At 45.7% G+C, this 24061-nt stretch overlaps 2 protein-coding genes and 2 non-coding genes across 6 annotated transcripts; all 4 read right to left on the bottom strand.

Moving 5' to 3' along the window:
- Positions 1-3373: 3373 nt before the first annotated feature.
- LOC121305694 (eukaryotic initiation factor 4A-I-like) lies at positions 3374-14494 on the bottom strand. The gene is made up of 11 exons (XM_041237387.1): positions 14437-14494; positions 12432-12480; positions 11779-11911; positions 11151-11290; positions 9715-9883; positions 8737-8846; positions 7800-7943; positions 7061-7198; positions 6452-6541; positions 5259-5338; positions 3374-3968 (listed from the first exon to the last, which is right to left on the bottom strand). The coding sequence occupies exons 1-11, from the start codon at positions 14457-14459 to the stop codon at positions 3824-3826; spliced, it is 1221 nt and encodes a 406-aa protein (XP_041093321.1). The 5' UTR covers positions 14460-14494; the 3' UTR covers positions 3374-3823.
- On the bottom strand, positions 7400-7539 carry LOC121305752. The gene has a single exon (XR_005948115.1). It is a non-coding gene; the product is annotated as a small nucleolar RNA SNORD10 (small nucleolar RNA).
- LOC121305750 lies at positions 8968-9107 on the bottom strand. The gene has a single exon (XR_005948114.1). It is a non-coding gene; the product is annotated as a small nucleolar RNA SNORD10 (small nucleolar RNA).
- Positions 14495-15699: 1205 nt separating the features above from the next.
- On the bottom strand, positions 15700-23688 carry LOC121305737 (sentrin-specific protease 3-like). 3 transcript variants are annotated; one of them, XM_041237483.1, is made up of 11 exons: positions 23520-23688; positions 21176-21994; positions 20812-21069; positions 20109-20220; positions 19650-19797; positions 19233-19280; positions 18094-18171; positions 17207-17344; positions 16816-16899; positions 16530-16580; positions 15700-16013 (listed from the first exon to the last, which is right to left on the bottom strand). In XM_041237483.1, the coding sequence occupies exons 2-11, from the start codon at positions 21960-21962 to the stop codon at positions 15903-15905; spliced, it is 1815 nt and encodes a 604-aa protein (XP_041093417.1). In that variant the 5' UTR covers positions 21963-21994; positions 23520-23688; the 3' UTR covers positions 15700-15902. The 3 variants fall into 3 exon arrangements, with proteins under 3 accessions (XP_041093417.1, XP_041093418.1, XP_041093419.1); XM_041237484.1 differs by having other exon boundaries at positions 20812-21066; XM_041237485.1 differs by having other exon boundaries at positions 20812-21012; positions 23520-23687.
- Between the last annotated feature and the right edge of the window lie 373 nt (positions 23689-24061).

The raw sequence follows: 24061 nt of genomic DNA, 5'->3' as shown, positions 1-24061 counted from the left end.
CAAGGCTGATCCTCAGAGCCAGAATTGCATGGAAACAGAAGTTTTATATAAAATAATGTTAATTAGAATTAACATCAAAAAATGATGCCACCATATATAGAACACCATTACAAAGAGACGTGTAAACACAGCGAAACGCTGGGCAGCTGGCTCTGAGCTAACACACACACACTATATACTATAGCAATACACTATATACACCCAATATATATGGGGTTATATTCTTATATATATCTATCTTATAACGTATGTTTCTCTATCATATATATATGTTATACCCATCATATATATCTTTGTGTCGATATATGTATATCGTCGTAACGGTGGAAATATCATATACACATATATCTATACACATTCTATCTGATATATCTATATATATATATACACACAGTGTGTATATGTGTGTGTATGATATGTATTATCTGTGTGTTATACCTATATATATATATATATATACACACTATACATACATACACACACACACACACTAATATATATAGATATATAACGTTGTTTTCTTGTATTTCATTCTCTCATTTTGGATTGAATTTGTAAACAGCCCCCGGGCCTGTAGCACACCCGTGAGTCGCAAACAACTACACTTTCAAATAAATGCAACTTACTGTGCTTTGTATCGCCCACGCCTCTCAAACTGGCGTTAACACTGTCTAAATAAACAACAACAATAATAATAATAATAGTTATACAGAATATCTCAATTGTTTTTTTAAGACACATCTGCAGGACCCCTTTTAAAACGTCACTGAAGCTCTGCTCACGTGTCACGGTTGCCAACTGTCCGGTATTCGACGGGACATTTTTTGCAGCGTCCGGTCCGAACCTCTCCCTGGATGGGACGGGTCCAGCACCCCTCTCTTAGTCTTGTTTTTGAGCTGGCACAACCCTTGCAAAGGGTATTGGATATTTCACCGATGTAAAACAGAAAAAAAGCATGTCGTTTTCTGTAAACTTGTGTTTTACTGTTGACAAAAATCGCTCCTGGTCATTTTAAACATCCCCTTTGCAGGGGTACAGCATTTGTCTATTTAAATGAATGTGGTTAAATTTGGACACATTACCCCTTCTATACTCAGAGACTGTATTTCATGACATGACCCCCTGCTTCCCTCGTGTTATTCATGCAATCCCACATGCCTTTGATTTTTTAAGTTTGTTGCAGTTTATTATAAATAAAAACAAATGCGTTTTCACCCCAACCACCAAAAAAAGCCTTTTTGTAAAGTAACGCTCAATATTAGTGGTCCAGTTTGTGCGTTAAAACTTGTGTTGAATCAATAACCCCCCACCGAGATGTTTCTTCCCTTACAGGAACGGTGTAGTTACACATGTGACCAATTTCTTCCCAGAAGGTTAGGTAAGACCAGCAATAACCAAGATCAACCCAGCTGGCTACAAACCAGGAGCATGCACTTGCTTTAAAAAACCCATTCACGATCTTTAAAGAAAGTGATTTCGCTCTCTGTGAGCCTCTGTGCCTTCAAAGACCCTAGTTACGCGTCTGAGCAACACACCAGTGCACCCTCGCTTGAAGCTGTGTGAAATTCAGGGACAAGCTTTCCGAAATGCGTTTCATTCAGTACTTCCAGAGCTGGGCTTCTCAAACTCGGTCCTGGGGACACCCTGCGGCTGCTGGTTTTCATTCGAACCGAGCTCTCAATTACTGAACCAGACCCTTAAACTGACCATTTGCTTAAATGAGACCTTTTTTACTTGTTTTCAGCTCTTGCAGTTGCAGTTCAAAGTCACTTAATGCTATGTCTAACTTGAAATATGCAATTGTTCAAGAGCTGAAAAAACAAGGTAAAAGGTCTAATTAAGCACATGATCTGTTCAATGAAGGGTCTACTTCAGTAATGGAGAGCGCGGTTGGAATGAAAGCCAGCAGAGGCAGGCGGTCCCAGGGCAGAGTTTGAGAAGCCCTGCTCTAGAATCTAAATGTTCTGGCTGCCATTTTAGAAGTGGGTGTGACATGGTACAGCGTCCCATCTTTCAGACAAACATTCAGCTAACAAGCCAAGAACTCAGAAAGTTAAGAACGCTACACAGGAGTGAGTTTAGAAGCAGCAAACCTGCGCGTTACACACAGATAACCAAAGACGAGGGGGGTAACACACACACTGCACAGTGATTCTACGCAACAAATTAGATGACAAAAAATAAATGTACTGAAAAAAAAAAAACACCTTTATTTTCACGACCTTTAAATAAATAACTTTACAGAGCCAATGTAAAAAAAGTTTAATACACTGTTTCTGTAGAACAAATTCATGACAGTCAATTCAAGAGAATTAAAAACAGCACTTCCACACCCACCCCCTCCCAAAAAAAAAAGTTTGGATAGCTGGTATGTAGAAATGTATAATCTGTACAGATTGCATCCCAGTTTGGTCCAATTAAAAAAAAAAAAAAAAAAAAAAATGCATTCAGCTCCTGTTCAAGTCTGAGTTCCAACAGAATACACTCCATCCTCTAACCCAGAGGGTGCGCAATCCTGGCCCTGGACAGCTGGTGTCATCCTGGCTTTTGTTCCAACCATCCCCCAAGTTAATTGGACTAAACAAGCACTTTAGAAGCTTAAATCTGTCCAATTAAGCAATTGTGTACAGTTGAAACCAAAACCAGGAGGGACACCGGCCCTCCAGGACAGGATTGGGCAGCCCTGCCCTAAGCACTACCCTGGGGGGGGTGGGGGGGAAAAAAAAAAAAAAAAAAAAAAAAAAAAAAAAAACAGAAACCGGACTCCTGGTCGGACAGAAACCCACAAAAAAAAAAAAAAAAAAAAAAAAAAAAAAAAGCCATCGGGCCCCTTCCCCTTCTTACAAGGCATCAAAAATGCATTCTAGATTTCCTATACATAGCACACAGGATTTGCTGTATAAAAGTTACCCCCCCCCAGCTTTCTCAGACAGCAGAGAAATAAAACAGGACAGAATAGGGAAAGATACACACACACGTACAACAGAAATAGTCAAGACATTGAGGGCAAATAAACTAAACAGCTTGATTCATGATTGACTTTTTTTTTGCGTTTTATTGCCCCCCCCCCCCATGCTTATCAAGGTACAAAAAAAGTAATCTGGGTTTATAAATTGTTGCAGTAAACCATTTGAAAGCTTTTTTTTTTTTTTAGGCTCAGGTTAACGCAGTGCATCACTGAACTCCTGGAGAGTGTCCATACTGCCTACAGCATCGTGACAACTGAAACTGTTCTGTACACCTACATACAATTGTGCAGTCCCCTTTTAAATAAAACTCGTCCAACTGTGCTTAGTTGGACAAAACTGTCCTGTCCCCTTTTGGACAAGCCAAATCGCCACTCTTAATCCACGAGCACCTGCACAAGCTAAAATGAGATTAAACAATGGCAGCTTTTATTGAAAAAAAAATCAACACAATGGTGTAGGAACAGATGTGAAACACAAGCAGCACAGTTAACCAGCAAGGGTCCCGTTCTGGATTTTGAAGCGCTACTCCCCCCTCCCCCCAAAAAAGGACCCAAATATACAAAACCAAGTCAGGAAGGCTTGTTTCAAGTGTCCTGCATTCACAAGATTTGGGCAAGTGAAAACTCAAGGAGTACGGTCTCATCTGGGTGTATTTGCAAGAGTCTGATTGCCATTTCAGGCACCACAATTTCCTGAAATGTTGGTGTCTCCCCACAAACCCCAACCCCTCTGTCTCAAGGGATGAGAGAGAGTGGGGAAAGGGGGGTGGGGGGTGGTGGAGGGGGATCTCTGGGGCAATGGAAGGAAAATGAAAAAGGTGAAAGAATGCCAAGGAATAGGATGTGTTGGGGTGTTCAGATGAGGTCAGCCACGTTCATGGGCATCTCCTCCACGGTTGTGTTGTAGAAAGTCTCGATGTCACGCAGGGTGCGCTTGTCGTCCTCGGTCACCATGTTGATAGCCACGCCCTTCCTGCCAAAACGCCCGCCTCGACCAATTCTGCACAGGAGAAGGGGAGGAAGTCAACGTCACTTCCCCACAAATCAAATACACGTGTGCAACGCCTCACCAATGAGCCACAAATAGAAAGCAAGCTGAAAAACTGTTAGTCCTGGGACACACTGAACAGTCCATTTTAAACTTCACAAAGATTGTGTTAACCTTGTTTAAGGTATATGTATTTTTGAAAAGCTGTTCAAATCTCAAAAGCTGTCTGAATAGGTTATCTTTAGGACCAGTCTATGGGGCAAGGGAGTGTGTAAGTCTCCCCTACTGGCTCTGGTGTAGGCTGCAATGAAGTCGTGCGACAGGACTGCACAGCCCGGGAAGCACTGTGGAGAGCAGCCGCTCTCTCTACCAAAGATCTTCGTTCCTGCCACAGCACTGCACCGGCCGGGAGGAGAGGGAATGCTCTTTGGAAAACAATATAAAAAAAAAAAAAAAAGCAAGAAACTGTACAAGACACCAAGGCACTGAACAGCAGAATACAAGATTGAGATGAAGTGACAATCAATGCTTTAAAAAAGTCCGTTTAGAGAAGCATTGCTTATCGTACTCGCCTAAGTTAATTGATTTGCAAAACAGTAACGCCACAGCTGAACTGTGTCATGAAGCAAGTCACTTCAGGTGCTCCAGCTGTTGATTCAGTCAGATGCCAAGTGTCACTGAATTTAATATTTCTACATCCCAAAGTGTTAGATGCACGCTTAGAATCAAATAATTAACTGAAGTGATAAGGTAAGGTTTTACTTCCTTGGGTCACCAGTAACTTCAAAAGAGGCAATGCGAATTCTAAAGATGAAATACTAGCTGTGTCAAAGACAATCTGTTTTTATATAGTCTATCATAGTGGATTACCATCAAAGTGCTTTACAAGAAGAGACTAGGGTGTGTGAACTGTGCATCAGCTGCAGAGTCGCTTACAACAGCGTCTCACCCCAAAGACGCAGCACAAGGAGGTTCAGTGACTTGCTCAGGGTCACACACAGCGAGTCAGTGCCACTGTCCACAGAGAGGAAATTCCTGTCACTGGAATAACTAGACAAAATACCAAGCTTTAAAAAAAGACCTCAAAAAAGGTCTTCGCGTGAAAGACCTGAAGACACCTCTGAGGTCTTGAAAGCTTGGGGATTAATTATAGTTTAGTTAACCCAATAAAAAGGCATCACATCTTTGTCCACGGCAAAGAAATACTACAGTACAAGAGGCACTGGCAGAAATGTGAAGCACGCTCAACTGTGCCCCAGTTTTAGTTGGGGACGCTTGTTAAAGCAGGGGCCGGGGTCTCACCTGTGAATGTAGTTCTCACGGTTGGTCGGCAGGTCGTAGTTAATCACCAGAGACACCTGCTGAACATCAATACCACGGGCCTGGGGAGAGGAAGAGAGGACGTTACAGACTGCAGAGGGACAGCAGGGCTTGTGAGCAGACACTACAGCAGATAGACTTGCTGAACCTGCATCAAAGCTACATCAAGATGAACCCTGTTACTGTGGATTTAGTTACAGCAATTATTAAAACTAAGCCACTGAATAAAAATCACCTGGGTACCATTTACAGGATTGCCCTATACAGGAAATCACAGTATTAATCAAATTATGAGAAAATGGCAACGATTTGGGAATTGCTTTAACCCTTTGCTGTCTTGCACCAGACCAGGTCCAACATTATAATTTTCCCTGTCATCAGAGACAAGCACAAGTCCGTAATCATTTCTCCAGAAAAAGCAGAGAAATCCTCAATGGATGAATGAAAAAGGGGGGGGGACGGGGACGACAACATCTGCAGAGCTTTGAGACGTTACAGTAAATGACTCCGATCGCATTGAGGAGTGATCAGTATGCACATCTATAAAGAGGTATGTGAAATACAGCAAACAAGAGGGGGTGCTTGGCTGGAGATTCAGTACTGAGTCTCCTTATGCTATGCGTTGCTTTTTAAACCAGTTTTAGTCTGAATTTTAAACAGCGCACCTGATAAGCGCTGAATAAAGAGACCACAAGGGGTTAAAGCATCATTTTTACATTACTGCAAGGGCCCATGTCACTGGCTAACCTACAGAGGTGTAACAATATATTAACGTCAAGACAGGCATCACAACAAGAGCATTCCAGTACAGGGATGAAACAAGAATAAATGTTAATTTAAAAAAGGGACAATTGTTCAGACAAATGACTGGATTCATGCAAACTGTAAAATACATTCTTTGCTCAAGCACCTGGAACTACAATGAGTTATCTTGTGCTTGTGTGAACTTGTAGAATCACGATTCATTGACGCACAAATCAATACGTCCCTGCTAGCCAGTTCTGGTGTAGGCTGCAATGAAGTCGTGCGACAGGACTGCACAGCCCGGGAAGCACTGTGGAGAGCAGCCGCTCTCTCTACCAAAGACCTTCGTTCCTGCCACAGCACTGCACCGGCCGGGAGGAGAGGGAATGCTCTTTGGCTTTGCCAGGTTGTGAGGGAGGGTCAGAACTCACCAGCAGGTCTGTGGTGATGAGAACACGACTGGAGCCGGAGCGAAACTCCCTCATAATCAGGTCTCGTTCTTTCTGATCCATGTCTCCGTGCTGCAGCAGAGAGAGACGAGGTTAATGTTGCATGACGTTGAGAGATCAGGCAGTTTCACTTTCTGTATTTCAAAATGGGTCACCGATAGTATTTAATAACTGCTCCAACAGATGCTGGAATAAAATATTCTAGTTTAAAATGAATTACATTTAACATTCACTAAAAATAAGAGCAACTTTTGATGTACTGCATGCAAGAGGCATGACTCGTTTTAGGACAGGGTGTGCCCATAGCATGAACCAGTCGTGCCTCACTGTGTGGAGGGAACTGGGATGAATATGGACGAAGGCTTCCTCTGCCCCTGTCGGATATAAGATTCAGCGCCACAGAGAGGCACCGCCTCGCCCAGCGACAGGGGGGTGACCACTTGAAAGGAGAATTTACCAAACTCAATCTTGAACTCCTAGTCTTGCAACTTTGCACATTACAGATTAAAGTCAGGGGAGCCAAGCAGTTTTAACCCAATCTGGAACTGAGTACTAGGCAGAACCAGAGCCCTCCCTGGAGGGCAGACTCACCAGCGCGGAGACGGTGAAGTCTCTGGCATGCATCTTCTCCGTCAGCCAGTCCACCTTCCTTCTGGTGTTGATGAAGATGACAGCCTGAGTGATGGTCAGGGTCTCATAGAGATCACACAGGGTGTCCAGCTTCCATTCCTGAACAGAGGGGTGTGGAGGGGGTCAGGCACTGCAGACTGCTCTACTCACAGCTAGAGGAAACTCCAGCCTGTCTCAGCTGTATTGGTGTGGAGTCTTTCAAAAGAAAATTCACGTCCTACGGGAGGTCATGCATTTCAGTGCTAGTTTGAATCTATTTGTACCGACAGGTCTCCCTAGTTCTGATCCAAAGTGCCCTTTGTTTTCAGAACCCGTAGGGTATGATCACAGCCCCACAACCCTCCAGTCCAGGACACACCCTGTGCCAGAACAGCAGCGGGCAGCCGGGAGCTGGATGGAATTGTGGGATCAGTTGACACGCATGGGGATCATCACGAAACAGCTGAGAGAGAACCAGGGAGTGGGAAAATGACAATTACTGGACCATATGCAAGATTCCTACAGGGATCCACCAGCCTAACTGGGGCAGACTGGAGTCCCAGTGCAGACTGGCTTCATCTCATTGTCTGGAAATGAGCCAGTGCCAAATCATTCCAGGTCAGTCATGCAGAATTCAGTACTGTATCAAGTGCACGTCTGTTCTGATCAGCAGGACTGTTTCAACATGTTTAATAGCAGTTCCAGAAGAACGGTCTCTCACCTCCTTCTCCACGTTGATGTAAAACTGCCGGATTCCCTCTAGAGTGAGCTCTTCTTTCTTCACCAGGATGCGAATGGGATCCCGCATGAACTTCTTGGTCACCTCCAGCACATCGGCAGGCATGGTAGCCGACAGCAGCACCACCTGGAGGCCAACAGAGGAAGTGTCAGCAGTCAGCCTACCATCAATTACATATACACTCTTAAATGGGAGAAAATGTGAGGTAGCAACGCATTGTAGAAATACGCTCCACTTGCACACAGCATCAGTTAACTAAGAGCCTGGGAACACAATCCAACAGGACAAGGATTGTACACAATTAAAAGCTCAAGGTTTAATTAACAGGGTTTTAAATTAGATCAGATTTTATATTTGCAGCGACAGGTTTAATTTATCCTAGCTCATCTCTTGCTATGTATGACAAGGACCAAATAACTTCAGCCATCTGGCAGTAACCAAGCTGTTATTAAACTGACAGAAGCAAACACGGGATTGTCTTTGCAGCACAGAAGGGAGGGGAAAAGCAGCTTCTGTCAAGCTGGTGTGCCCATAGCATGAACCAGCCATGCCTCACTGTGTGGAGGGAGCTGGGATGAATATGGACAAAGGCTTCCTCTGCCCCTGTCAGATATAAGATTCAGCACCACAGAGGCACCGCCTTGCCCAGTGACAGGGGTAATTGTTCAGACTAAATTAATCTAAAAATCACACATTGAAATGCCAGGCATCAGCTGGATTCAACCCTCCATTCAGTTTAACACATACTAAAACTAGGATTCACCCCAATCTTGTCAGGAGCCACAGTTGTAAAACTGTGCTCCACCTCAAGAGAAAAGGGCTGGCAAGAATGACCTGGTGACTCTTGCTGCTTAAGGACTCACCGCAAAGGGTCAGAAAGCGCTTGCGACTGTGTGCATAGCGAAGCTGCGCTGCTCACCTGCGTGCTGGAACTGAGCTTCTGGAAAATCTCGTAGATCTGGTCCTTGAACCCTCGGCTCAACATCTCATCAGCCTCGTCCAGAACAAACATCTTGATGTACTTCGCAGCTGCAACGCAAGGAGCCGAAGTAAGAGGCTAACAGATCTGGAGAATCCCCCAGGAAAGGATAATGAAATCTAATATCTATAGTGTGATCAAACTGATTTGAGAGTTTGTATTGGGCATGCTGTTTTCAGAAGCTGTAGGGTATGATCACAGCCCCAGAATCCTCCAGTCCTGGGCACACCCCCTGCCAGAACAGCAGCAGGCAGCCAGGAGATGGATGGAATTGTGGGATCAGTTGACACGCATGGGGATCATCACGAAACAGCACGGTCAGGACGCCAGTGTGGAGTGCGCATGTACATGGGAGTACAGACTAGCTACAATTTCACAAATTTAAGGAGCTTAAAGGGGTCAAGTTGAAACAGACCAAGTCACTACATCCAGCATCTTGTATTAGGGTTCTAGGGCTTGAAACTGGCACTACCAGAACTCCAATGAAGTCTTATTGAAATGATCAGGAGGCAGGAGTTTGAGCAGGGTTAGAAACTCACACTAGCCCTGCTGCTGCACCCAGTCCTGGGGTTCAGAGCTCCCCTCAATGAAGTCTAGTATTATTAATATTGCAATGATCAGGAGCCAGGAGTTTGAGCAGGGTTACAAACTCACACTAGCCCTGCTGCTGCTGCACCCAGTCCTGGGGCTCAGAACTCCTTCAGATTATTCTTGAAATAAATGCAATAGGTTAATTAAATCTGCTCTGCATTAACCTGACACACCCGAGTCTCAAACTTTCTCAATTAGGAGGTTAAACTTGCCAACAAGCTGATCTAAATGTTTAATCGAGGGTGGTTGGACAGCCAGGGCTGGGCACAGGGCTCGTCTCAAAGCCTGGAAGCTGAGCGAAGGGGGAAGGAGGCGGGAGACACTCACAGAGGTATTTGCGGTTCAACATGTCGAACACTCTGCCTGGGGTTCCCACAACTATGTTGGGGGCCTCAGCCTGCAGTTTCTGCACCTCGTTGCGCACGTTGGTCCCACCAATACACGCATGGCAGCCAGCGCCCATGTAGTCACCCAGAGCCAGGATTACCTTCTGGATCTAGAGAGGAGGAGAGAGGCAGAGCTCAGAAACACACATTGAGAACCAGGTTTGCATCTAAAAACCACTTCATCCCTGCAAGCACTTTCACAGAACTAAAAAGGCTGGCAAAAGATTCGCTTGGTGCGCGCACACACTGTAATGATCGGGTGTGTTGTCTGCAGATTTCAACTGAAGTATTTCTTCTGGTAAAAGCACCAGAGCATTATACAGTACAAGACAGCTTTCACCAGTTACAAAGTTTATAGCACATTATATTGGGCTTGCACTTGGGTCAACAAGTACACAGCATTTCTGTAATCGCTCCTGACCCGTGTGTGAATTTGAGCATCACGATTTGAAGCTGGTGTGGCCATAGCATGAACCAGCCGTGCCTCACTGTATGGAGGGAGCTGGGATGAATATGGACGAAGGCTTCCTCTGCCCCTGTCAGATATAAGATTCAGCACCACAGAGAGGCACCGCCTTGCCCAGTGACAGGGGTATTAAATTAAACATATTTACATTTTAAAAGGCTGAACACTAGCTTCTAGATCCCTGTAGAGTGAAAAAATGGTTCACTAACAGTAACTCCAACCATCCTCATTATCCCCCACAGTAGCAGAACAGATGCTTTGGTTCTGAACTAGTCCTGCATCGGGTACCCACGGGTCGTGTTTGGGTCAGAATGTGAACGCAGTGTTCTTGCTTGATACATGGGAAGAGCCTTTTATCACGTCTGTTTGACGATAGTAAATGTCTGTGGACTATGAAGCAAGGACAGTGCTGGGTTTCTCATGTAGCAGTTCAGGAGGGAGGAAGCGTGGAATTATTTCGGAATCATAGCGAATGAAGACAACAAACAGGACTGGCTTCGTTGCTTGTGAAAAGTCACATTTGTGGACAGCCACAAAACTGGTACATCCCACAATGCCCAGGTGTGGCTCCATTTGGACTGGTGGTGCAAAAGATACAAGTAGAGTAGAAATAGAGAATGATACAATGTTAAAATATATTCAGACCACTAGAGAAAGCTACCACACTGTACAGCCTATTGTATAGGCTCAATCTGGAGACTGGTACAGACATGTGATTGAATGCGAGAGTCAGTCGGCGCAAGTGAAAGGACAAAGCTAGAGGGTTCAGGTTACAGATCTTAAAGTGGGTCGGGTCACAGGCGAGACTGTGCTGCTGGTCCGGGTCAGACCCATGCAGGACTCTGACCTGAATGGGCTATAGATCCCACCCCTAGTCAAGCAGCGTTCCCCAGAGGCGTGTGAAATCGTACCTGCTGAGCAAGCTCTCGCGTGGGAGCCAGCACCAGGGCCTGGGTCCCCTTCAGCTCGATGTCAATCTGCTGCAGGATGGAGATGGCGAAGGTGGCAGTCTTCCCTGTGCCCGACTGAGCCTGCGCAATCACATCGTACCCTGAGGGGAGAGGCAGAGGAACGGTCAGCACAGAGACCAGGGGGCAAACTCACACCGTTCAATACCCATGAATCGCTGGTTATAAAAAACAGCATGCGCCACAGTGCAAAATCTTACTGGTTTGAAAACTGATGAAGTTAACAATAACACAAATCAGCAGCAGAGATTGTGTTTAAAAGATATGAATCTTAATGCATTCGTCAGGGTGTTCCAGCTTTGAATGTATTTCTACTTAACCCTGAATGCACAGTCACACACACGTCAACTTAAAAACAAATTAGAAAAAAACAAAACCCTAGAATTAGTCTTGTAGAGAAGTGGACTGAAGCGGGTGTGACAGCGTGTAGAGATCATGCAACACAGCACCCATTCTGTAGCATAATCGCTACAGCAGAGTGCTACAGCGTTTCAGACCACGGTTCTGAACACTCCTACCCACGGACAGGTTTTTTAAGCATTGCTGGATGAAGGCTGCCAGTAAAACGTACCCTTGATACAAGGGAGAATAGCCCGCTGCTGGATGGCAGAAGGCTTCTCGAAACCATAGGCGTAGATTCCTCTGAGCAGAGTCTCGCGCAGATTCATCTCGTCAAAACTGTCCACGATCTCATTCCAGTTACTCTGCGGGGAGACAGACGGGTTCGGTCAGCAGGGCAGGCGGAATGCAATACACCAAGCAGACAGCAGGGGTGGGATTTGAAGATTAAATTGAATTAAATATACAAGAAATCAGAACTTTGGTTAATTAGTTCATTGTACTGTAATTATTGATCATTAATTAGTATTACACCAGGGTTGGAAACATGCTAGATCTAGATGCTAGAGGACTTCTGAACTCAGGACTGGGTGCAACAGCAGCGCAGGGGTGTGAAATACTTCGGACCGAAGTTCAGTGCCTATGAAAGGGGCGCGGACTCTAGACTTCTTGGCATCCTTCAAAAACACTGTATATGCATTCAGGGTTGTAAATTAGGCTCCTAACACATAGCACTTTCACACACTGACCCAGATTAGCCCCACGGTTTAGCGAACAAGCTCTGGTGTGTCGCCCCTCTGTATCAAACGGCCATGAAAGGGGACTGATCTCCATTACTATAACAGTCAGAAACAAGGTTAGCCCCCAAAACTCCAAATGCCTCACCTCGATGACACCATCTGGCTCCATTCCTTCAGGGCCATTGTCTCTAGTTCTGAAAGAAAACGATGCAGGGTTATACAGCTGGACAACCTAGAGACCTCCCTCGGCATCTCCTCCTTCTGAATGTCCTTGTTGTATTATCGCCATTCTGTGCCGATGACCCGCTCCCTCCTCCCTGTGAATCAGTGAGATTATCAAGCCATCTGGTGGCAGTCGACCCCACCTCTCGCTCCCCTCCATTTCCAGAGAGCTGATGAGTCAGAAACCCCGTGACTGTGCTCTTCACACAGCGCAGCAGAAACGCGGAGCCTGCGCGTTTGCGAAGCGCGTCCACCGATCTGCCAGGCTGTACCCACGATGGTTCGGCGGAAAAAAAAAAAATAGTCAGTCGAATGAAGAATTTAAGAGTTTAAAACCGCGGGCGTGTAGTGTAATAAGTCACACAGGACTCTCAAACTGCACAGACTCCTAACACAACTGTTACGCAATCGCGGTTTCATCGTGGCGTGCGATTACACAAGGCAGGCTTCCTGCTTTATTTTATTTTTTTTAAATGCACAATAACCTGAATTCGGTGTTGAATACGGTAACCAGGTCTCATTCAAGATGGGGGAGTCGCTCTTCAGCAGTATAATCCGGGAATGAGGGTGCGCTCCTGCGTCACTGGGGAGGGGGGAAGGGGGGGGACGTGCCAGCGAAACAAGATTCGCGTTTCCATAATCCGATAAATATCACGAAATTACAATCAGAGGAGGAAAGGGGGGTACTATACCCTATACGCCCCCCCCCTGCTAAAACCGGCTCTGGGGGAGCGATTTAAATTAAAAAAGCGCCCCGCGAAGTGAAGCCTCAGGCGCGGCTATGGCGGAGGATCTCCCCGCTCGCACAGCGCAGGCCCTCGCATTTAAAACCGGGCTCCGTGCAACCCTTCCCCGCCCCGCTGAAAGGAAACCCCGGCATCAGCCCGCATCGACCCCGACCTCAATGATCGCCGGTCCCGGGGGGCCTCGGCGCCGCGGTTTAACCGGGTACTCCCGCGCTGAAGCGGGCCAAGGAGACCATGTGCTCCCCGTCTCCCAGGACTGGGCAAAAATGATTAAAAACCGCGTCGGGTCGCCGCTGCTGCTTGTGAAATCGTGACTCGGTCGCGACTCGTTTTCAAGCCTCGATCCTCGTGATATGTGCAAATATATTTATATATATATATTTATTTTTAAAGCTGTTGCTCCGGAGCGGCCTCCTCGCTCAGAGCAGCCGCGGTGTGGAGTAATCGCACCCCCGCACAGAGGCGCCTCACAGCGGCTTCAGCCGCTTCCTCCCCTCCCCGAAGAGAAAGGGCAAAGCTTGATTACTCTTACACCTACCACCCCCCCTTACTGACACATTATTAATTACCATTATTATTATTATTATTATTATTATTATTATTATCATCATTATTATTAATAATAAACTCCGAGCACAGACTAGGCCTGGCAACCAATATAAAACACAAAAGGTGACATTATATACACACAAACATTATATATAGATAAATAAATAGACAAATAAAATAAATAACTAAGTGATTACACAGAACTCGCTTAACATTATTAACGTGAATTATATTTAAACATTAATACAAACATCAGCGCCTCAGAGTCGCTTCACACGCGAACTCGAGTTAATAATAATAATAATAATAATAATAATGAGCCCGCGCTCTCGTTTTCCTTTAAGATTTTCATGTTTATATATATATATATATATATATGAAAGAAAACATATATATATAGTCGACCCCACCTATATATAGATGTATATATTTTTAATATATTGTAAAGCCGGCGGTCGACGCGGGTGAGGAAAACAGACGAAAAAAAAACAAAAATAAAACACAGGAAAAAAAAAAAACCGTTAATTTAAATATTATCGACTCCGACACACCGAAAAAACCCCACAAAAACAGGAGAAATAAATATTTTTAAGCGCTTAAAACGCCGTTTAAAAAGCGCCGCCTTTCCCTCACCTGTCTTCAAATTCAGCCGACATTCTCACAAAGAGCGAGCGAGTCCCGGAGACCCTTTATATAGCAGCACGCCCTCGCCAAGCCCGGCCGCCGATTGCAGGAGCGGCCCGTCAATCAACGCTCTGTGACGCCGCATTGGCCGGCGTTGCCCGTCACTCGTACAATCAACCCTCCCTCCCCTCCTCCCTCGCCGGCGGCTGGTCGGGGGAGAGAGGCGGTGCTTACACAGCAACCCCGCCCACGCGTCGCGGCGATTGGTGGAAACTGCCGCCATTCCGGCTCCGACAGTGGTCCGATTTGTGAATGAAAAGACGAGCAGCTAGAGCCAAAATGGCGGACACGGAGCTGCAGTTTCACGTCCTGCGATTCCTTTGAGCATCACCATAGCAACGCCGTTAGGGTGTTATTGTTACTGGTTAGGTCCCATTACACCGTGTAACAAATTTATTTTTATTTTTTTGTTCCTGATTATACTGTAAATACAGTGTGGGGAGTAATAGCCATGTTCTATACTTTTGAGGCATAAGCAATTAGGAAATAACACTTACTACCCAGGAACAAAAATTGTGTTATCGCTCTTACCAGTGCATCTTTGAATGGTGCGTGTGAAGCAAATTGTGTTAACAGTCTGACATAATGTAGTTATAGAGCAGTTTATTAAAACATATTGTCATAAATGGATACAAATTAAACGCAAAATGCGTCGAAACACCATTTCCAAAACGACACGCGTTTATCCTTTTCTCCAGCACTTCCCTTAAATACATTGTGAAATATTTTTTTGTGACAGTTAGCTATGGCTTCAAAAATTTTGTCCCCAGTTTAGTGATTCCCTCACACGTCAAGCTGTAACTTCACTAGATTTGTTACATAAATTCAAACACACTTCTCATAAACTCTGTTTAAAACATCAAAACACCTCAATAAGCCAAGTTTTTTTATATGACAGAGGAGAACAAAAGTAGGCCATTATAAACCACACTGTTTTAAGAAGTTTTTTTTTTTTTTTGTTTTTTTTCAATTTTTATTAACCCACATGTTTTATATACAAAGCACTTTACAGTTGAACATTACCCAGCAACATTTAAATTAAATGAAAATACAGCAATAAAAAAAAAAAAAAGGTTCTACCAAATCAGAACCTAATAATTCCTTCAACAGAGTTTGTGGACAATGCTGATGCTGCTTTTTCTACTAGAGTGGAGAGAGAGAGAGAGAGAGACACATCACGGTTGCCCCGTTAGTTATGAATTCACCGTACAGTTGTGTCGCTGTGGGTTTGACTATAGATGACCAGCTAACACAAAGGCCTGCAGCTCTGCAGAGAACTAGGGCTCCGTTTCTGCATGGCCTCTCTTCACCACAAAGACAAAAAAAGAAATAAAGGCGGAAAAAAATGGAAGTCTTTTGTGTGTGTGCGTGCGTGTGTGTGGTTGATGGCAGAGTTGTCCACTGGCCCATTCTCTTCACAGGGACAGCTTACAGTGACACAATTCTTTGTAGATCTGCTTTCTGAGGTTGGGCATATCCTGCTGGGTGAAACCAAAGGGCTCTCCTAACGCCAGACACTTGCAGTACTGAGAGAGAGAGAGAGAGCGAGAGAGAGTCAAAACCAGTTCTATGCAACACACCTGGGGTTAATCATTGTTTAATTGCACTGCAGTGATTACAATATCAAATACACTTTAAAAATGTAATAAAACACATCCTAACATGTCTTCACTCTGTTTATCCCCAAGATTAACCAAAGCAAACGATCACAGGAACAAATAGAAATACTATAGTTTTTTTTTTTTTTAAACAGGATGGGGTTTCTACACGAAAGCTTGTGAATAATTATTATTTAGTTAGTCCAATAAAAGGTCATCACTTCTCCTTCTCTTTGTCTATTATAACATTTTATATTGGAAATCTGCAAAGGTTTCGGAGTGGAAAAAGGAGTGTTTCTTTTAAAACTGCACATCCGAGATCTATAGCATGAACGGGCAAGCAGGAGAGCGAAGATTTACGAACGGGCAGCACGGCATCCACGCGGCACCGAAAAAACGAAAAACGTGAAAGGACAGAAGTAGAAAGTGTAAAAGCTGAGTTACCTGAAGAACGAAGGCTCCACAGTCGCTGTCATTGTTCTGCCTGGCCACGTTCTGCAAGACAAAGCACTAGGAAAGGTTATCCGAGCGTGACCCGCGCTTAAAAGCGCTTAAAATTATTAGTCATTGACGTCTCTTATTTTAAGACAGCATTTTGCACGCTGGTGATCCGGGTGATTATAGATGGAGAGGTGCCCCACACAGCATGGGTAACTGAACTGTAAATCGATCGATTACCTGACATCTTTACAATCATACCGCTGTGCCGAGGCTCAATACAATGACTCACCATTTTGAAGAGTCCCTTCCAGCCCTCGCAGAAATCAGTCTTGTCTTTCTTGAGGGCCTCTGCTTGAAGGTACTTCGCAATGTGCTACACGGAGAGAGAGAGAGAGAGAGAGAATTAATGAGACATGCTAACTGAAAAGCAGTATATAATCCAACCACATGCTTCCAATCTAAACTCTACTCAGCTTCCATTTCTGCCCTCCGCTTCTCTCTCTGTGCTAAATCTGAAGCAGGTGTCTTGGGATAACTAGCTACACCATTTCTGATCCTAAAGACTTCAACCAAGCCCCCTCGTTCCTCTTATCCGGGCTGAGGGTTAAACGCGATTGAAGAGACCGGAGCGCACTAGCTGTTTGGCAGGCTCCGCTCGTCCCAGCGTAGCGCGCGGTTACCTTGGGGCAGCGTCTGTTGAGCGTGCGCTGGGAGTCGAAGTAGGTGACTGTGCGCTTGGGCACGTCCACGGACACCAGGGACCAGTGCACCTCCAGGTGAATGGGGATCAGGAGCAGAGCCTTCTTGAAGATATCCACCTGGAAAAGTTCGATCGACAACTCTGCGAGTTACACGTTCGAGCTGGAGGTCAGTCCTTCCTCGCAAAGACACGTTGGTCAGCACAATTCTCCAAGCGGTGAAACATGCTTAACAGGACTAGATTCGAATGGGTCTTACACTTCGAAACTAGTCCTGGGAAGCATGTTAGTTCACTGCAGGGGGAAAGATTTAAAAAAAAAAAAAATGCATACCACAAACAATCATTATCTATCTATCTGTCCATCTATCTATTTATCTATCTGTCTGTCTCTATCTATCATGTATAAACTGTTATACAGAAGCAGTGTGTGGAATAAGCACACAGCATGGTTTATCTATGGAAATGGTATTATCACACAAGTTGTATGTAAAACCTCTCATAAATGCTTTGCACAGTTAGCACCTCCCCTCAGAGGATGCAACAGCGAATCAGAAACGCTCATAAGGTTACATCCCTACTTTCTGATTGGCTATAAGTTAGACTTGGCACCCAGTCCTGACTGGAGACTAGTAGCCAGTTTGACATCCAATCTTTTTTTTTTCACAACTGCTTTCCCTGTTGCTGTTTTCAGGGTGTGATGACAGCCTCAGGATCCTCCAGTCCGGGACACGCCCCTCCCCCGACAGAAGTGGGCGTCCGGGAGCCAGATCGAATTGTGGGATCAGCCGACAAGCACGGGGATCACCACGAGAAACAGCAGCTGGGAGAGTCTCTTCAGAAAGAGAACGATAAAACACGAGTGCTTACGTTTTTCGTCCACCTCTTGACCCCTTCGTAGCCTTTCGTTCTCAGTTTATCGTAAAAGAAACTGTTGAAGAAGTGAACCTGAAACAAACAGGAGGCAGAAAAAAACAAAAAATCAGATGATTTCTGAAAACAGAAGAGGCAGCAATAATAAGAGGCATCCAAGACACAAAATGACAAAAGTTTAATTAAGTCTTTAACCCTGCAATGCAAATTCTGTATCACATGCTTACCACTCCTCTACAGTATCACTTTATTTATTTTTTTAATATGCAGTATATCGTGCTGGTAAGTTTTGTACAGAAACGAATCTAGTTACATAAATAAAAGTATCTTTTCCCATTACAAAAATGCTCATGTGCACCGCAGGGATAAGAATCGAAGCGTTTGTCTTTGAATTGCACAAGCTTGTTTTGCATTGCCACATGTACAGCTGCTGAGCGTTTCACAGCCCTGCAGGAAAACACGTGCCCACTGATCTCCGACATTGCCGTGTTTGTTAATATGCTTTACCAGACCTCTCTGTGCTTTACAATGCTTCCCTGTGCTTTACCAGACCTCTCTGTGCTTTACAATGCTTCCCTATGCTTTACCAGACCTCTCTGTGCTTTACAATGCTTCCCTATGCTTTACCAGACCTCTCTGTGCTTTTACAATGCTTCCCTGTGCTTTACCAGACCTCTCTGTGCTTTACAATGCTTCCCTATGCTTTACCAGACCTCTCTGTGCTTTACAATGCTTCCCTATGCTTTACCAGACCTCTCTGTGCTTTACAATGCTTCCCTATGTTTTACCACACCTCTCTGTGCTTTACAATGCTTCCCTATGCTTTACCAGACCTGTCTGTGCTTTACAATGCTTCCCTGTGCTTTACCAGACCTGTCTGTGCTTTACAATGCTTCCCTATGCTTTACCAGACCTGTCTGTGCTTTACAATGCTTCCCTATGCTTTACCAGACCTGTCTGTGCTTTACAATGCTTCCCTATGCTTTACCAGACCTGTCTGTGCTTTACAATGCTTCCCTATGCTTTACCAGACCTGTCTGTGCTTTACAATGCTTCATCATGCCTTCACTATACTGTATTACACTTTGCTGCGCTGTGCTTTCACTAGGGGAGGCTTGTATAAGGGTCGTTCTCACCTTCTCCGGCACTGTGTCCATTACCAGATCCCCGTACATGTTCATAACCTGAGGAAACAACAACACACCGGATTGAGCTGGAGGGATGTTTTCCAGAAACTGACCAGATTACTGAGGATTCAGCACAGACTTTGGTCGACCATTCTACAGCTACGGCCAAAGGTTTTGCATCATCCCCCATGTAGATTTAACTAAATTTTGCTGCATGAAGCCGAATGAAATCTCCACTTTCCCAGCCGTGTCCTGCACTGTTTCTTAAAAAGGATAAACCCTGACCAACAAGACTTCAGATCAAGCCAGCCTCCCTACTTCTTTGTTCCGGGCTATATAAATTCAGGTCCTCCCCCCGCCCCCTGAAGCCCCAGGATGGAGAGGAGAGGATCCTGACAGTCTGCCCTCCCCGCGGACGCGGCTGACCTGATCGTTGAGCCAGTTCTGCCCGTAGAGTGTGCTCAGGTCGTCCATGGTCAGGACGTGTCGCTTGTAGTTCACCCGGAACCCTTGTACCATAGTGTTGCCCAGCATTCGCTGGTAGGACTGCATTAGGTGGTGCACCATCGTCTTCCTGCAGAGAGAGAGAGAGAAGGCAAGATGCTAAACAGAGAGACACAGGCTTGGGGAAAAAAAAAAAACACTCTGTATCTTCCCTCCTCTTCAAGGGAGCACACAGGCTGCATTAGAGTCCACTCACCCATCAATACCGGTTCTAGTGTCTACTGTGTGTTTATTTAATTTCATGTAATGCTCAATTATTTTACCGCTACCCAATTTAGAATGTATAGTAATGGTTTTCACCCCCCCTCATCGAAGCGATTAAAACAAACAAACAAAAAAAAACAGCCTTGCTGTCAGTGTGACACTGGCAGTGGTGTGTACCTGTGAGGGGTGCTGAAGCTCTCCTGGAATATCTCCTGCAACCTCGCCACCACCTCCTCAGCGTGGACAGGAATCATGCTGCCGTAGCGCTGTAACATCTCATCCAGGATCCCTGCAGCACAGAGAGAGACAGGGTTACACCAGCACAGCACAGAGAGAGACAGGGTTACACCAGCACAGCACAGAGAGAGACTGGGTTACACCAGCACAACACAGAGAGAGACAGGGTTACACCAGCACAGCACAGAGAGAGACAGGGTTACACCAGCACAGCACAGAGAGAGACAGGGTTACACCAGCACAGCACAGAGAGAGACAGGGTTACACCAGCACAGCACAGAGAGAGACAGGGTTACACCAGCACAGCACAGAGAGAGACAGGGTTACACCAGCACAGCACAGAGAGAGACAGGGTTACACCAGCACAGCACAGAGAGAGACTGGGTTACACCAGCACAACACAGAGAGAGACAGAAACAGAGACAGAGACAGAGACACACACACACACACACACACACACACACAGAGTTACAGCAGCACAGCACCGAGAAAGAGACAGGGTTACACCAGGAAAGAGACAAAGACAGAGAGTGTTACACCAGCACAGCACAGCACAGCGAGAGAGACAGAGAGAGAGAGAGAGCAATGCAGGTAGTGTATTGTAATGTAACCCAGTGCAGTGCAGTGAATCCCCAGACAGTACCTTGCACACAGGTGACATGCTCCTCTGTGAGGCTGCCTGCTACTTTCTCTTTTCCCGGGGAGCTCTCTCGTGTCTGCGGGGGCACCTGTGGATCTTGGGGCCCCTGTCCTTGAGCAGCTTCCCTGATGCTGAACACCTGGCTGATCTGGATGCCGCCCATTTCAGGGGACTGACTGAGCAGCGGGACAGGGAATCCATTTACTGCACCGGGGGGGGTTGGGGGAGAGAGAGAGTTGTGAAGTCCCGACTCACTTTCTGCTACAAAAATACAGCATTGACAGTAAAATAAAAATGAGAACGTTATGCTTGCGAGAGAGTGAAAAAAACAAAAGAAACACACACAATTACACAACACAGCCCTCACCTGGATGTGCGTCTTCCCCGGAGCTCTGCTCCCCCTGCGGCCCCTTGCCCACACCGGCACTGCCCGCCTGCAGCTCCTCAAAATGCGGGTAGAGAGACAGGGTGGGCTCCGGGGACAGGAGAGAGCCCATGAGGGGCTGTGTTGATAAGGAGGAGGAGGAGGAGGAGGGGAGGGCAGTGGCAGCCCCATTCAGGAGCTCAGAGTCCCAGCTTGTGCAGCCACCTCCCTCCTCCATCCCTCGGTGCCGCTTGAAGGCCGGGCCGGGCTCCCCGGAGGCAGAGCCGGGGGACAGGCTGTAGAAGAGGCGCCCCCTCTTGGGTCTCCTGCGCCTCATCGCCGGCCTCCTCTTCCACCGGCTCAGGTGTCTGCGGGAGTACAGAAGGAGGCTGAACCCTTGCCTTCGCTGCCTCAGCCGGGCCCTCCTGGCAGAGGGGAGGAGGAGCAGGCCGTTGGGCAAGGCTGGGGCAGAGGCAGAGGCAGAGGGTCTGTCCTGTTCAAACTCCCACTGGGAGCTGGCCTCCTCAACACAGCTGCCCTCGCTCTCCTGATCTCCCTCCTCCTCCTCGTAGACTCTCTCCAGCAGCTCCCGCACCCCGCTAGGAGGCGCCCCCTTTCCCGACGGGGAGGTCCAGCAGCTCCTGAGCTCCGTCCTCCGTCTCTCTCTCCTGCCTCCAGCCCCGCTGTGTTTGAGGTGCCGCGGGGTGCCCTCACGGGGCAGGCTTCCCCCCCCGGCCCCTAGCTCCGTCCTCCAGCGGTTTCGCACCAACGCAGCGCCGCAGTCTCGCATCGTCCCTGACAGCGGTGTGACCACGCCTCTGCCTGCAGCGGGCAAGAGAAAGAAAGTAATTATAGCCATTTTGCTACACAGGTCTCAGATGCAGAGTTAAGCATTCATACGTTTCAAAAAAAATTTTTTTGTATACCTTCGGTTATTATTATTAAAAAGGAATAATAATTGTTTTTATTTATTATTATTATTATTATTATTATTATTATTATTATTTATTATTATTATTATGTCATTTTATCAGACGCTTTTATCCAAAGGGACTTTGAGACAAGGGGGAGAACTCTGCATCACCAACTGCTGCTGCAAGAGTCACTTGCAACAGGACTTTGGTTTCAAATCATTTTTCAACGGAAAATATATTTATTAATGTGTCCAAAACTATAGTGTCATGACAACTTTAAAATGTGTCAGGGTTGGGTGTAAATGTGTAATTGTTTATTTAGCAGACGCCTTTATCGAGACTAGGGTGGTGTTTTTTTTATTTTTTTTAAAAGATTTCACTTGCTAAGCGGGATGACGTTGTGCGATGTCTTTTCTCGTTTAGGTTATTATTATTATTATTATTATTATTATTATTATTATTATTATTATTATTATTATATGACACAGTTTCCTTCTTTTTATTAAGGGAGATGAATTGGACAGTGGTGTCCAGGGAAAATGTTTGGAGGAAATGGGATTCATTACTCAGGTATCCAAACAGGTCAAAACACAGCACCCGGTAAAATGAACGTGACAAAGTGAAGCGATAAAACACAGTAATGTTATATTATATATATATATATCAGAAACAATCGCCGGCTTTTTAGTTTTTTTTTCCACACGGCAGGGTTCGGCAACAATAAACTATTGAGAGTCTTTGTTAGCGGCCGAAAAAAATCAAAAAAAAAAATTAAACTTGTCTACAAGTTTCAGATTCATGTGCATTTGTTTGTGTGTGTGTGTGTGTGTGTGTGTGTGTGTTTGTGTGTGTGTGTGTGTGTGTGTGTGTGTGTGTGTGTTGTGTGTGTGTGTGTTTGTGTGTGTGTGTGTGTGTGTGTGTGTGTGTCTGTGTTTGTGTGTGTCTGTGTTTGTGTGTTTGTGTGTGTGTGTGTTTCCAACAGTAGGTATTGTGTGAAAGAAAATACATTTAAAAAAAAACACGAGACGGCGCCACATATATATAAAATACTACACGACATAAACAATAACAACAACACGATTATTAAAGCATGTGTAACACACACACACACACACACACACACACACACACACACACACACACACAAAAAAATATATATACTTACTCAGTCGGCGCCGCGAGATTGTTATTTTCTCAATAAAAGCTTCTCTACCGAAGATATGGCTCGTCGGTATTCTCGGGTTCTCTTGCCCCGGTTCTCTTGCCCGCTGTTTTGGGGGGAGTGTGTTTTGGTGCTCGGTGTTGTGTTGTGTTGTGTTGTGTTGTTCAGGTTTTGTTCGCGTTTCCACGGTGATACGGACAATGCGTTCAGCGCAACACAAAACAACACGCCGCGCCGGGGGGGTCCGGGGGAGAGCCCGCGTTATACTCACCGCTCCGCCGGGCCACTGCAACCTCCTGACTTCTACTTACTTATCTACTTTAAATAAGAAGAAGAAGAAGAATAATAATAAATAGAAGAAGAAGAATAAAAATAATACAGGCTTCTTTAAATCCGCCCCATTCATTGAACTCCGGCGCCTTCTTACTGCGAACTAGGCCTCTTCCGTCGCGCGTCCTTATCACGTCACGACAGGTAAGGGGGGGTGAGCCCCCCCTTTTTTTGTTGTTGTACATGCAGTCAAGAACGATTAACTGATTGATTGATTGGTTGATTGATTGATTTCGATATATGTATATATTTATGTGTGAGTAACCTGCAGAACTGCTGTACCCTGCTATCCCCTGCTGAACCCTGCTGTACCCTGCTATCCCCTGCTGTACCCTGCTATCCCCTGCTATACCCTGCTATACCCTGCTGTACCCTGCTATCCCCTGCTGTACCCTGCTATACCCTGCTGTACCCTGCTGTACCCTGCTATCCCCTGCTGTACCCTGCTGTACCCTGCTGTACCCTGCTATCCCCTGCTATCCC

Source organism: Polyodon spathula, chromosome 44, assembly GCF_017654505.1.
Source record: "Polyodon spathula isolate WHYD16114869_AA chromosome 44, ASM1765450v1, whole genome shotgun sequence".
Lineage (NCBI taxonomy): Eukaryota > Metazoa > Chordata > Actinopteri > Acipenseriformes > Polyodontidae > Polyodon > Polyodon spathula.
The sequence above is the reverse complement of the archived record's forward strand: the minus strand, read 5'-3'. Positions and strand labels throughout refer to the sequence as shown.

Excerpts from the sequence above, each read along its gene's own strand:
- LOC121305694 (XM_041237387.1), bottom strand. The coding sequence starts at position 14,459 with ATGTCGGCTGAATTTGAAGACAG. Across the intron at positions 7,944-8,736 it reads AGCTCAGTTCCAGCACGCAG|GTGGTGCTGCTGTCGGCTAC; the intron begins GTGAGCAGCGCA and ends GTTGGCCTCCAG. Across the intron at positions 7,199-7,799 it reads ACATCAACGTGGAGAAGGAG|GAATGGAAGCTGGACACCCT; the intron begins GTGAGAGACCGT and ends CCCTCTGTTCAG.
- LOC121305737 (XM_041237483.1), bottom strand. The coding sequence starts at position 21,962 with ATGCGAGACTGCGGCGCTGCGTTGGTGCGAAACCGCTGGAGGACGGAG. Across the intron at positions 18,172-19,232 it reads TGGACACAGTGCCGGAGAAG|GTTCACTTCTTCAACAGTTT; the intron begins GTGAGAACGACC and ends TGTTTGTTTCAG. Across the intron at positions 16,581-16,815 it reads GGAAGGGACTCTTCAAAATG|AACGTGGCCAGGCAGAACAA; the intron begins GTGAGTCATTGT and ends TTTGTCTTGCAG.